Source organism: Acanthopagrus latus, chromosome 1 (assembly GCF_904848185.1).
Source record: "Acanthopagrus latus isolate v.2019 chromosome 1, fAcaLat1.1, whole genome shotgun sequence".
NCBI lineage: Eukaryota > Metazoa > Chordata > Actinopteri > Spariformes > Sparidae > Acanthopagrus > Acanthopagrus latus.
The window spans coordinates 22,408,113-22,422,455 of record NC_051039.1 but is presented as its reverse complement, the minus strand read 5'-3'; the positions used below and the strand labels follow the sequence as shown (position 1 = coordinate 22,422,455).

Sequence of the window (14,343 nt, the reverse complement as noted above, 5' to 3'; positions counted from 1 at the left end):
TGCTAACATGTTGATGTTCAGCAAGTTTAATGTTTTCAATGTTTACCATGTAAGTTTTGCATTTTAGCATGCTAACAGTTGCTAATTAGCACAAAACAAAACTAGGCCTCCAGCTGAGGGTGATGAAAATCTGAATAGTACTGTAAGTTTTTAAATCATACACCAAAGTTAAGGACAAATTAACACATTTTTTCAGTGGTCAAAATGTAGTGGTGTTGATACAAAGTTAATCAAACACAAACATTTTTATAAATGATATAGAGAGGCTATCAATATTTGTATCAGATTTAATTAAAGTTCATCCAAGAGTTGTTGATATATTTTACTCAAAGCCATAAATGTCAGCATCATGGGACTAGAGAAAACGTAAGGTTGTCACTAAAATCCTTGAAATACATTTTCTCAGGGAATCATTAATATTTGGACAATATTTTCAGCCAGTCCATCCATAGATGTAGAGATATTTGTTGAAATGACAATGTTGAAATGATGGTCAGCTCTGCATAACAAATGTAATCCTTTTATTTTTCACTTGGCAAGACACTGAAAGATTGTGTAAGCTTCGACCATGTCCTCCATGCCCAAACAGGTAGGTCTGTATTCCTCAGTCTGACACTCTGCAACTGTGGGCCAGTACTCGATCCATGTTCTCTCACCAAGTACATACTGAAACCTGAGGAAAGTAAAGGAAGAAAGTAAAACAGACTTTTTTTCAGTCAACCCTTCAACAATCTATTTATTATTTTTTTCAGAATTTTAGAAATCATAGCAGGTACAAACTAACAAATGTTCCTTTTTCACTCACGATTGATTCTCTTCATCTTTGCGAATATCTTGGGCCACGCCCATGATAAGGTAGGTCTTGCCTATTTTCAGATTTAGACCATCCCTGCAGTGCTGAAAACTGAGGAATTCTCGCAGTTTATCCAGAGGACCCACGTCACAGGTTTCTGTTATTAACATCCAATTAAATTCAGAGAAGGTAATTATAAAATACACAGATGTAATTTATAAGTATAAGGTAGTTTAAATAATTTAATTTTGAGAGGACATAAACGCTCACTTCTACTCCCGTTTCTCCCTGGCTGACACTCATCACTCCCTGTAATTGGTATATCAGAAAAGAGAGAGAAGATACTTACATATACATTTATATGAACAACTACATGTATATCTGCTCACTTGAACTTTGAATACCCACCTTCTTTGATGACATCCACAATCCGCATTTTGTAAATGTCAGTAGACAACTTCTCTGTAAAATCTTCCAGTCTCACTTTGTATGCTGAGGACAGGCAAGTTGCAGCTTGTTAGTTGCTCAGTCAGTCAGTCACTCGCCCGCTCACTCGCTCACTCACTTACACTTACCAAAATCTATTTTGCTGTTCTGCTGAGTCTCACAGATCTTCGGTGTGCGCTCATCATTACTGATTTTTTCCTTCTTCTGCATACTGCAATTCTCTGGAAATAAATAAAATAGTAAATAGACAGTACAACTTGTTAAATGAGCACTTATGCAGGACTTAATGTATGTATGAGTGAAACGCAATATTCTCAGTATCTGTAACTGTATGTATGGACAACATTCGATTTTCTGTTCTTTTCTCTAAGACAGCTGTTCTCCATGGGTTATGCTGATAAAAAAAGAACACGAAAGAACATTTCAGGATAACATTTCACTCTGTAGGTAGAGTACGCTATAGACACAAAAAACATCAAGAGAAAATCTAATTAGTTATTTCTATTATTAGCTTCTATTATTAGTTTAGTTATTAGTTTTTGACAATGCTCAAACCAATAATCAATGCATGATCTACATCTTCAAAACAAAAGGCTGGTTTTCAGCTCAGGTCATCTTGTTTACCTTCAGCACATGTGCATTCACTTGTGCAGAGCTTCAGTAGTTTTCCTGTTCTCCTCTCTGGGTGGTAGAACTTCACACAAGGTGTCTCTGTTACAAGGAGGAAAGAAATTTCTAAGATTTTTTTTGTGATTATAGCACATCAGAATATAACCATTCATTCACATCTTAAAACTGCACCTTAAATGTATTCTTATCCACCACCACCACACACAGAATACTAAACAGCAGTGAATTAATCTGCGGTGAAATCATCTATCAAAGAGACAGGCCATGTGTCTTGGTGTCCTTGACACTCACGATTATTGTGTTGATGATCGTAGTATTCATAGACAGACACAGCAGCTGGTTGCAAGACTCCCACTGCCATCTTCTGATGGATCTTAAAAGCGATCTCCTCTGGTTCAGTATGAGAAACCTGTGGGAGAAACAAAGCAAAGGTACGTGAGTGAGACCCAGAACCTGAATGAAAAAAAACACACATCACAGTGTTTCCTCAAAGAAATCTAATCGTCAAATAAAAGCCAGGTCTCAAATAATAACCGTGGGCATGGTCGAAATAAATAAAATAAAGGCTGGCCACAAACACAAGAGAAAAACACAAAAGTGGATAAACCCCCAGTGCCTTTCATATCAAATGTCAGCTAAGCATGACGCACATTTCAAATACGAAATTGTTACAGACCTGTTTTTGTTGCACTCAGAAACAACAACAACAACATTTGGTGGGGGGACAAAAAGCAAATTTCTACATAATGTTGCTGTCACGTAAATGAAAAGCTGATTTGCACACTTTGCACAGCATAATTTTTTAGATTTTTGTTCTCAAATCATTTCAAGTCGTAAAGCTAAAGTCCATGTAAAGTCATAAGTCTACTGTTTTTAAGTTAAAGTTGAGTTGGAAGGTATAACAACGCCTCAACAGGCCATGTTGGAGCAAAAGTGTTACTCTGCAGCAAGAGAATCACTGCTTAATTGAAATGGTCTTCCCAAACAGAGGAGGTAAAATATTAATAGCCCATCTTTTTTTTTTTTTTTTTTTTTTTTTAAACCCCATAACATATGTCTTTCTGAGTCTGGTTACAAAATGGAAATAAAGTAAATTCAATATTAATTAAATTCAAACTTATTTTAACTTGAGAAAGAGGGACAGAGTGCAAATGGGATAGAGGGAAGAAAAAATTGATTACCGTATTCAGGTAGATGATGAGCGAGCCCCTTTCTGACAGGACTGTGTTCTGCTCAAACTTTGAGATGGTACGGGCATGGCCCTCAGACAGCTACACACACACACACACACACACACACACACACACACACACACACACACACACACACACACACACACACACACACCGTTATAAGGACATAAATATTGGAGGTGCAGTAAAGTGCATTCCCAAGATAATGATCCAGTGGCAACTGACCAGCCACAACATTAAACACGCTTTGGTTCCCTTTGGGTCTCCAAAAACAGGTCTGACCTATCAAAGCATGGTCACAACACCTCAAACACAAGGGATGTTTGTAGTGGACCCTTTGGGTCCTGTATGTTTTGAGATGGGGTCTCTGTGGATCTGACTTGCTCTAGCATGAACACCAGATGCTCAACTGGATTTGGATCTGGATGCATAGTGGACCAAATTTGAAGAAATTCCCTGATGCCGCTCTTGAAACATCATATTCACAAGAATGGCGCAAATGGACAGACAGACTGACGGACGGACACAGTATTGCATAGGAGGTGCAGCTGGTCTCATGTCCAGTCAGCAGTTAAAGCTGGTGTTAAAATTTCAGGATATGGTTGTGCCACTGGGACATTTTTCAAGACTCTTGTCACGTATTTTAGAAGTTATAATTCGAAGTTTTATTGCTGTGACTCTCCGCTGTAAAAAAACATCTTGTGCTGTGTGTGTGTGTGTGTGTGTGTGTGTGTGTGTGTGTGTGTGTGTGTGTGTGTGTGTGTGTGTGTGTGTGTGTGTGTGTGTCTGTGTTAGTCTTACAGCCTTCAGGTCAGTTTGGTCAGCAATGAAGCCAGTTAACAAGCCAATATCTAAGATTGTCATGGTTGCATCACGCTCTGCATCCTTATACCTGTACAAAAAAGATGACAGGAGTAAAGCAGAAAAACAGATATCAAATCAAATTCTATGAAGATTTCACAATGTATAGATAACCATGACCTACAGAGACAATAAATGTGACTTTGAGACAAGAAATTAATTTCAATAAGTGTGACAGTGTGACAGACTTAACTGTTGTGAATCATTATTTGAATTAGTTCACAAATGATACATGATGTTTGTGTCTAAGTGACTAATTAGGAAACAATTTTTGAAAAAGGCTCAGTATTGAGTGAGAACACCACAGCTGGCAGCCATGAAATGAGCTGCAATGTCCCTCAAGGCAGATTTGCACCATCAAAGTACGTCCACTACAAGTACTTGTTTCTGCCACTGATAGATATGGATAACATCATAAAAAAAGATCCATACAGAGACCTTTTTGTTAAAGAATAAGACCCTGTTTGATTGACCAGTCACAGTGGCAAACATTTCTTTAAAGCCACCAATCATTTTATTTTCATTTTATTTTAAGTTTTATAAACACTTAATTCACCATGTTGAAGATGAAAATATCAGGAGAAGAGCGAGACGGAGGGTGGACATCAGAGAGGCTGTGAAGGAAAACAGTGTACAGTGGCAGAATATTTTCATGTGTAATGCAGTAAATAATGCAGGTTTATTGCGACAAAACAGGGGCTGATGGTGAAGTCTTTAAGGATAAAATTACTGACCCTGTAAATGGAGTCTGATGACTTTGGTAAGAGTGAGTTGGCTGCTGTTGCCAGTTAAACAAAAGGATCTTATTCTGCAATGTAGCAGACGTAATTTGATGATGGGCAATTTCCCCCAGGAATGATATGGCAGTCTTATTTCCCAGATGCTGGCTATAGGGGTCTCGGTATATAGTGTACCAACTTCCAAAATAAAAATAAACATCAGAGAATGGGCTCTTGACATAACCTGGTCTGAACCAGCTGTGAGAAAATAAGACAGTTCAGGATGTAAAGGGCAGGATAATTAAAAGTAAATGGCAAGGCAATGGAAATGCAAGAGTGAAAGGGAAGGAAAGTGACACTTGTCAGTATGATTTCCTGATTGTACTTACAAAATCTTTATTATCAACTTGTATATCTTCTCATTTGTATTCGTGTTCTCTGGAGGAGTAAAACATTTGATGATCAGAAGTTAAACAGGTAGTGACAGTAAAGTAAGGAGTAAAGGGGTACTTCAAAAAAGGACTGGGGGGGCTTTGATGCCTTAGTTCAACTTGAACAAAATCCCCAGGAGCACGTTTTCCTGGGAACAGTAGATGGATCCACATATTAATATAATTGTTTGTCTTTGTATGACTCTGTACTTTCTTGCAGAAATTCTACTCTTGTTTTAAATATCAGTGGATCTTCTGGTTTTAGGGAGACGGCACCAAATCACCTGGTTTGAGCTGCACAGACAGGTTAAACTTCTGACAATCACTTTCCGTTTCTTTTGGCAGAGTGTAATACAGCGACACCATCTGTCAAACAGACGCAAAGTTTGTGTTAAAGAATCACTGCAGTTAATAACAGCTTTAATCCTACTTTCACAGGCCTGGCCACCATTATTGGTGATTACAATACTGTACTCATTAACTTGATGGCTGTACTGCAACTTCACTGTGGCAATACTGCAAGTAAGGGACTTGTGTAGTGTCTGTAGTTAAGGGTGTAATTTGTAAAGTATGGCCAGAATTCAGAGCTATCTCCAAAACAATAGGGGGAAGCATATTACCAGGGTTACCAACAACTGCTGCTCTGTGCTAGCTATCCTTGGCTGTAGGCAGCTACTGTTCAATGCTCAGTTAGCTAATGAGGTAATGAGTAGTTAAGCTTTAAGCTTGTCTTAGTATGGTTAAAGAGAGAAAAATGAATTCAGAAGGTGACCAGTTTTATTTTCATGTTTAATAAGAAAAAATAGATGTAAAAGTATTACATTTCATGACATTCTATGAATTTATTCTATTGATTTCTTGCACTAACAACCGGCATATATCGGCCAACTTAAACTATTGGGGGGCTAGCTGGCTGGCATGCTAACTTCAGCAGACACCTCTCCAACACAGTACATTGACATATCTGACATAACGTGTCAGTGATGTTTCTTCACACTATGCTGATAATATTCATTGAGTTTTTGAATGGTTTAAACCAAAAACTCTGGCCATATCTCACAAGTCGCTCTTTTTAAAATAAAAAATGTTGTATAGGGAGAAATTGGCGCTTTATGCTTTCCACATAACTCTACCAAGCAACTATTCTAAAATATATTTTTATTTTGAATGCATAAGAGGCATGATTACTCACGAAATAAACTACAATTTGGAACAAAAACAAAAATGTGTCTCTCACTTTTACTGTTGCCTCTCCTGATCCTGTGGCAGACACTGTCAAATCCTGGTTTATTCTGTTGAGCTGTTAAAATGTGAATGTAAACACACACACACGCACACGCACACACACACACACACAAACACCAAGAGCTGCTTATTTAGAAAATATCTTTCAATAGATACAGACATTTAAAATAATCAAGACAAGCTGTATTGGTGTATTACTAAATATAATGTGAAAGAAGAGAATTACACCCCAACTCTGCAATCTTACTGAGCTCTCCACCCTAGTTAGCACCTAGTTTTGGAATGTTGGGTCTCATGGTTACCCAGTGTTTTGGATTGAGACAGAGAGATAGTGTTGAAACTGAAAAAAAAAACTGTTGATGACTTTTCACTATATATATATATAGTGAAAAGTCATCAACAGTTTTTTTTTTCAGTTAGGGTTAGGGTTAACAGTTTTTTTTCATCTGGATTTGCAGAAGAAACTGTGCTGTGTGGGTATTGTGTGACAACAACTGCTGCTGGTTGTAACGCGTTGATCTGTCGTGCACAACTGTGTCTTGACAGCACATGTTCGGCCAATTAGAGAAGAAAGACAGAAGGAAACCAGCTGACTTCAGATGGCTGTAAAGTGAGTCACCATTTTAAAGAGCATTTCCTTTGAGAAGGCTGCTAGATGTTGTGGATAACAGATGCCGGTCAGTGAGTGGCCAAAAAATAAAAGTGTGTCCAATAACTAATTTTCATGTTCTTCTGCTCCCTAGTCGCCATTAACGCAGCTGTAATTGGTTACATTGTGACTGTGTGTGATTTCACCTTAGCTGTTCTGGTGGCGTAGTGGTTTTCTCTGTTGAAGTTGAACTTTACAGGCTTTGACCTTCCTGGAATCTTAATGTCCACATTCACTTCATACTCCTCCTCATTAGCACTGATCCAGTACTCAGCTATTGCCTGGTACACCATTATAGTAGCCTGAGAAGAGAAATGAAGGCAATGAGAGAAAGACACAGCAAGACACACAAAATCGACTGGTAACTTAAGCTCCAGAATAAAAAAGAAAATAAGTCTTCACTAAAAAAAAAACAAAAAAAAACAAAACTCACGATAGATACATAAATGTATACATTTATTGTATATACATGTACTGCAACAGAGAGTGAGAGAGAGTCGTACTTGAGTTGATCCATAGCCTCCGCCATCTATCTGCTGTTGGTTGAACCATCGGACAACAGGTCTGGCATTCTCAAAGTCCTTTATTATGAAAAATCAAGAAAAGGATTGAAATCTCTGTGAGTGACAGTTAATTCAGTTGTATCATTTACTACTGATTACTTTTAATTGAAAGTCCTATTAATTTCTCTGTTTAGATTTTCAAAGTGTACTGGAATAATGTTTATTTATTTAGGTAATTTCACATATTTCTGTGCACCAATCAGAAGGTAGCAATATTTGAATCCAAATCTTTTGACAGTTGGGAGCTGCTCGGATGTGTTTCCAGGCCACTGTCAATCAAATCTGTTCAAACCGTATCCACGCAGTACTGATGAAGCAGTTCAGCTGAGTTTGATCTCGCTCCCTCTCTAACAAATGAGAAAGAGTACCTCCTCTGGTATGGGGACACCAGGGTCCCCTTCTGGAACCAGACTTAGGAGGGGAGCCCAACTGCAAGTGTCTGGTGGCCGGGCCTTTGCCCATGGGGCTCAACTACGTGCAGCCCAAAGAAAAAACATCTGAACAGTCACCGGAGTGGTTTGCAGCCTTGTGTGAAGCGGTTGGGATGATGGGCAGCTCCTCCAAGCTGACCCCTCTGGTTGGGGAGTGAGCTCCTGCCCCAAGCAAATAACGAGTGACGAGAAGATGAAGCGTGCGAAGGACAGGTGGTTTGGTGCAGCATCATCAGTGCTGCAGGCAATGTGCCAGATCATCGTGTTGTCGAGGGATGTCGATTTACCAGTCCATCTATCTTTCAAGCTTCATCTATGATCATGAGCTGTGGGTCCGAATTTAGGTAATCGCGGATACAAGCAACAACAATGGGTTTCCTCTGTAGCGTGACTGGGTTCAGCCTTAGAGCTAGGATGAGGAGCTCGGACATCCAGAGTGAGCTGTAAGTAGAGCCGAGCTCCTGCACGTCGAAAGGAGGCAGCTGAGGCTGGTTTGGCATCTGATTAGAATGCTCTCTCATTTGAGGCTTTCCGGTAATGAACAAATGGGAAGAGACCCCAGGACAGACGCAGAACTCGCTAGAGGGATTACATATCTTATCTGGCCTGGGAAAGCCTCAGGATCCCCCAAGAGGAGCCGGGTCCTAACCTACTGCCACTGCCACATCTTATCTTTAAACATAATGAGTCTGGCTGAATCCATAATCACGGTCAAACCTTAACTCTCGTTTTTACTCTAGGTATAAGAATACCAGTAGTGGAAATATTGAGCATGACTATGGGTTCATAAACGTTTTTAATACTGTCTTACCTCAATCTTCATAGGTTGGCATCTTTAATAAGCAAGTTCTCTTCAGTAATCATAGCCTAGACGTACATTTTCTTCGACCAATAAATGGTTACGGTCTGTTTCTCCACACTAGATATTTTTTGTGTTTTTATTTTTGTCATCAATCATCGATATCCTCACTGATAGAGCATGAGGGATGACACTACTGCACTGTATGTTTTTCACAGCATGACATTCTTATCAAATACAAATTGCACACAGGGGATGCGTCTCACCTTGGCTCTGACCAAAGCTAGAAGAGCATAAGCTGTGGCCTCCAGTGTGAAAAGCTGCCTGTCGCGTACAGGCCAGTGGGTTGAATCTGAAGAAGATAAAATACTTCTTCAGTCATCATCCACATGGAAGAGTCACAAAACCATCACATTCAGAAATACAAGCTTATAAAAAATATTACTAAACAAATCATTTTATGTTTTGCTTATCTCCCCACACACACACACGCACGCGCACGCACACACACACACACACGCACAGTAATCAGTTGGTGTGAGTATGGTAAACATTAGGCTACATCTGTGGAAAAGGTTATCATATCTTTATAGAATCTAGACTTGATTGTTTCTCAGTATGTTAAAGAATATTGTCATGAGACAAAACCTGATGAGCGAAAATTGAAGAGGATCTCTTTGTTTAGTTTGTTTTCATTTGCAAGGGCGTAGGATGTCATCGCAGCAGCATATGAGTTGGTGAGACTGTGCAGACGTCCTTCCAGGTAGGATACTGCTTTGTTTGTGATTTCTTTCAAATTCTGGGCAGATGGAAAAGACACACAGATAAAATAAAATTTAATTGTGCAGCTCTTCTAGACTTTCCACATTTAATTGGAACAAATTTTGATAGTCAAATTAACAATTTCATTGGGTTTTGATGCTCAAGAAAAGTATTGACTGTTTTACAAACACTTCTTTAAAAATGTAAGCTTAAAACTTAAAAACTGCCTTCAAAACCTGGTGCTCTCCCTTGGGGGATGTGTCTGACGGGGATTGCTGACTGCAAAAAGGACAGGACATTAGCAAAAATGGTGATGCTGCTGGTGGTGCTTGGGGAACAAGAAGAGCGGAGTCTCGTTTTCATGTTGCACCAGGGTTTCTGGTCATAACAGAACAATACACTGTATGGAGGTGAGGTACTCACATTAACAGTGTCATTACATATAGTGCGCGACTCCTGCATGGCAATGAGGCAGAAGGCCGTCATGGAGGCATCTGTATCTTTACCTTGCACATCACCCTGCACATGCACACACAAAAAACAGGTCAGTACAATCATATCATTACAGTCAACAGAATTAAACATCTGTTTGTTTACACATAGGCATAGTCAATGATATAGTGCATATGGCCCTAAGATGAAGAACAGATGTCACCCTGTGCACACACAATCATCTCTCCATGGATAATCGTTCCATCTTCTCTGAATGTGCCGTCATCTTTCTGTTTGGAAATCAGAAACTTGACAGCGTCACAAATGGTGCTGTTTTGCACTGCAACCAGATTGGTGGCCATGGCAAACACTTTGGTGACATAAGCTGTCAGCCTTGGAGAGGAGAGGAGAGGAGAGGAGAGGAGAGGAGAGGAGACAGTAGCATTTAATATGCTTCAACTATATCTGATATCCCAGCAGCTACTCAGAGCCTAATTTAAGTGAGGATGTGCTTGATATTTGAATAAAAGTTCAGTCTTGTTTTGATGTCTCACCAGGTGCTGCTTTCACGATCCGGGAACACAGCAAAAGACCCATCACCTTTACGGAAAGCAAGCTCGTTCTGGTAGCCTGGACATGAACAATACACGCAACCATTTCACTGCCTGTCCTTCAACTCTTAACCGAATCATGTCCACCAGAGGCCACTGTGAGTGACTGGTTTAGCCATATTTCTTGTATCTGTAATAATAATTACATCCATGTGTGCTTACCAGTCTCGATGTGCTGAAGGGCTTCTTGACGTTTTTTAAAGCCCACAGCTTCCCACTGATGGGTTTTGTCTAAATACATGGCTGCAATGAGAGGTAAAGTCATGCTGATCATGTTCTGCTCTCCACAGCCTGAGGGCTGTTGGATCAGAGTACCCATTGATTTCCCACTGATGGCGTTTTCCACCAGTGCACCTATCTGCTCTCTTCCTGTGTGGATACATAGGAACAATGCTGAGTTTCAGGCAACGAGGTTAGCTGATCATTTTAAGGCAGCAAGTCTGCTTCTTGCAACAATTACAGTTAACAGTACAATTTATTGTGAAGGCATTGTATCACATAATATGTCTAAATACATTATATCTCACCTGTCGAATATATGTCTGTCCAAGTAGCTACGCCTGGAACCAAGTCTTTCATAGAAATGTCACTGTTCATAATCTCCTCGTGTTTGCCATCTAGAGAAAGAGACAGTTGATAAGTTGAGGTGTTACCAAATTAAGACAACAGTTATTAAACCTTTACTGTGTTCACTACAGTTACTATGATAATAAACTCACCTACACCTTTCTTAGCAGGGTCAAGGGTTATACTCTTAACAGATTTTATCAGCATGCCTTCAGGCTGGAAGAACAACAAATACACCCTTATATTTTAAGCAAACCAATTATAATATTGCATTCTTGAGTCTCTAATGTTAACACTGCAACAGGAGAACAGCAAAATGTGGTATGCCATGCTCCAATACCATCACATGACTCTGTTTCTCTTACCACCACCCGCAGCATCTTCCTGATTCCATCAGAGAGCCCCGAGTCTTTCACAGCTGCTTTGACCTCAATGGGGATTTCTCGATCTTTCATGGGAATGATGATGAAGGGAACAGATCGTGTAGTCTCTGCCCCAACTTTGACCTCCTGACGATACCTCCCACGCTTGGAGGCTGCACTGCACACATGCTCCGCCTCAAGTAGATCCACGCGCACCTTGAAAAACGAGACAGTGGCGGAGAAAAAGTTCACGTATGCGAGTCTGAATGCAGACAAAGATCTCTTTACAGGGCAGATAAGATCCTAATGAAGTATGATGAGATTTATGAGGCTCCAGATATAAACCGTTAGCACTTCAGTGTCAGGTGCTTTGTATGATTGTAATGCAGTGATAAAACATCTTTTATAAATGCCTTTCATAAATATTCAAGACAGTTTCCAGTAACATTTTGGATGTGCTCATTTTATTCTCTATCTCCAAATAAAGTGGTACCTCATCTGGCACAACAACCCAACAGCCTGTGTCACTGTCTTGTCTGACCGATGATGTTTGTGATCTGTGATTCAGCAAGTCATCCCAGAGAGTAGGGACTTGCATTTCCATTAGAACAGGGACTGATGCCATGCTTGTCTTGAGTGGTAGTCAAAGGAGCAGCTGTAAATACTCTTCCTCCCTACAGTATTATCAAAGAATAGCCACTAACGAAGCTCAATTAATTCAGTGCACAACATGTTTAATTTCTTATAGTAAATTCTTAAAAATAAAAGTCAACCGTTATTTGCTGTTTTAACAGCTTTTATAGTGAAGCAGCAAGTTCAGGAAATGTTTCTCTGTTTCCAAGTAGGAACTGAAGCGACTCCTGAAACAGCTGAGAACGAACATTAAGAAACAGGGATGCAGGAGAGAAACTGAATTTTGAAAACACAGATATTCATTTAGAAGCTACAACAGCTACTGAGGCTACACTTTTCTCTCCAGTTTCCAGGTAAGCAAGAAAGGAAGAGACAGGGGTCATCACAGGCTGGAGGAAGGGGCAGGCCCTACTCTGAAGAGAAACCATCCTTGGCGTATCTCGACCCAATTTGGTGCAGAAAAAACTGGTGGTGTAAAGCAGTCGGTCTGAATCAGTGGGGCCAAATGTGCCAGCAGAAATACCCCATAAGCGTGAGGAGATTGGCAGTACTAACAGCTTTTTGAACTGACTGGGAGTCATTTTGTACTGTTTTAGCTTAAAATGTAGCATGATTAATAATAAATAAAAGCACTGACTACATGGCTATTGTCCTCCCTTTGTATTAAACTCAAAAGCTGAGCTACATAAACTATGCTAAGTTATAAGCGTTCTGTCCAGAAACATCGGAGAAGAATAGTGCAGACTTACAGTGATCTCGTAAGTTTTGTAGTTGTGGAGGATTGCCTTAACTTCTAGCTGCTCTCCTCGGACAGCAGAATAAGGCAGCCTGAGATCAATGAAGAAGTCTTTACGCACAATTACCTCCAAGGGATCGGCCACACAGATACCTTGAAGAAGGAGGGGAGAATCAAACGAGTGATAAAACTGAGAGAGGAACAAAAAGGAGAGGTGATGATTTTAACAGTGGCTACGAGAAATCCTCACCATGATTTCTGGAGAGGCTGATGCCAATGAACTGCCAGGTTGTGATGGAGTCCTTCAAAGGGATTGTTAATTCACTTGATTTGCGACTGAAACACACAAGAAAGGCAGATAAAAAAAAAGATATTGAGGTTTTAGTGCTGCCATTAATGAAGTTTAGTTAACCAACTCACATCGGACAGGTGATGTAAATGTAGAATACTAAATGAGCAACAGCAGCAAGAGCCAGTTTAGCTTTCAGGTGAGCTGTGTGCAGTTATGTGAGGTACTTCAACTTTGCTCATACTATTTCCAGTTTCTGATACTTTGAATTTCCACGCCACTACTTTTGAAGCAAATATTGTACTTTTTACTCACTACATTTATTTGATAACTTTAGTTGCAAGTTACTTTTCAGATTACATAAACTAATTGATTTTGTTGGCAATTGGATTAAAACAAAACTAAAACAAAACACATTGTTATCTACAGACCGCCCAAACCAAACTCTGCTTTATCCAAGAGTTTGCAGAGCCTTTATCTAATTTTATGTCAAAATACATGCTCGCTGCCCACTTCAGTCTTCACCACAGATTTTATGGATATTTTGGAGTCTTTTAACTTCACTCAGAAAAGTCCAAGAGCCCACACATTCAAAGGGTCACATCCTTGAACTGATTCTATTCAGTGGCCTCAGCCCAGGTAACTTCACTACTAAGCATATTTGTGTGTCAAATCCCAAAGCCGTTTTATTCAGTATGGTTTTATTCCAAACACCTTTTAATCACAGTGCACTAGTCCATGGCCACGTTTTTAACACTGGTTCTGCTAGCAAGTTTTTTGAGCTGTGTTACTGCTTCTTTAACTGCTTTTAATTCCCTTTAATACCTGTCAGCCTGTCATGGACTCCAACGCCCTCTACAAAGACAAAAAAGAAAAGAAAAAAAAAAGAGAGAGAGAGGTGCAGCCCTGGCTAAATAACTCCACCAAATCTATGAAAAGAGACAGCGGGAGAAATAAAAGGAAATGGAAAAAGACAGGCCCAATTGTTGAGAAAAAACATGCTAAAGTGCCCTCTTGGCTGGTTAAAACATGATAAACTGACCTCTTGGATAGCCAAAACACGCGCTAAAGTGCCCTCTTCTGTCCTTTCAGTATCTCCTCTATGTTCTTCCCTCTCTGTTTTCCCCTTCCTTCTTGTTGCATGTTTGTCTCCCTCTGTCTGTCAGTATTGTTTCCTCTGTGCTTTCCCT

At 39.8% G+C, this 14,343-nt stretch overlaps 1 protein-coding gene across 1 annotated transcript in view; it reads right to left on the bottom strand.

The window, feature by feature from the left end:
* Positions 1-10: 10 nt before the first annotated feature.
* LOC119021043 (complement C3-like) overlaps positions 11-14,343 on the bottom strand; it is a 33,951-nt gene continuing 19,618 nt past the window's right edge. The window contains exons 20-44 of the mRNA XM_037100975.1: positions 13,115-13,200; positions 12,878-13,017; positions 11,499-11,711; positions 11,286-11,349; positions 11,094-11,183; positions 10,729-10,935; positions 10,510-10,585; positions 10,192-10,348; positions 9,947-10,042; positions 9,410-9,560; positions 9,028-9,113; positions 7,472-7,549; positions 7,115-7,270; positions 6,312-6,374; positions 5,359-5,440; positions 5,033-5,081; positions 3,865-3,955; positions 3,052-3,141; positions 2,162-2,279; positions 1,865-1,951; positions 1,369-1,461; positions 1,202-1,285; positions 1,064-1,102; positions 806-950; positions 11-673 (exon numbers count right to left, since the gene is read on the bottom strand). Coding sequence (XP_036956870.1) covers positions 529-673; positions 806-950; positions 1,064-1,102; positions 1,202-1,285; positions 1,369-1,461; positions 1,865-1,951; positions 2,162-2,279; positions 3,052-3,141; positions 3,865-3,955; positions 5,033-5,081; positions 5,359-5,440; positions 6,312-6,374; positions 7,115-7,270; positions 7,472-7,549; positions 9,028-9,113; positions 9,410-9,560; positions 9,947-10,042; positions 10,192-10,348; positions 10,510-10,585; positions 10,729-10,935; positions 11,094-11,183; positions 11,286-11,349; positions 11,499-11,711; positions 12,878-13,017; positions 13,115-13,200 — 2,686 coding nt within the window. The 3' untranslated portion in view covers positions 11-528. The remainder of the gene's footprint in view (positions 674-805; positions 951-1,063; positions 1,103-1,201; positions 1,286-1,368; positions 1,462-1,864; positions 1,952-2,161; positions 2,280-3,051; positions 3,142-3,864; positions 3,956-5,032; positions 5,082-5,358; positions 5,441-6,311; positions 6,375-7,114; positions 7,271-7,471; positions 7,550-9,027; positions 9,114-9,409; positions 9,561-9,946; positions 10,043-10,191; positions 10,349-10,509; positions 10,586-10,728; positions 10,936-11,093; positions 11,184-11,285; positions 11,350-11,498; positions 11,712-12,877; positions 13,018-13,114; positions 13,201-14,343) is intronic.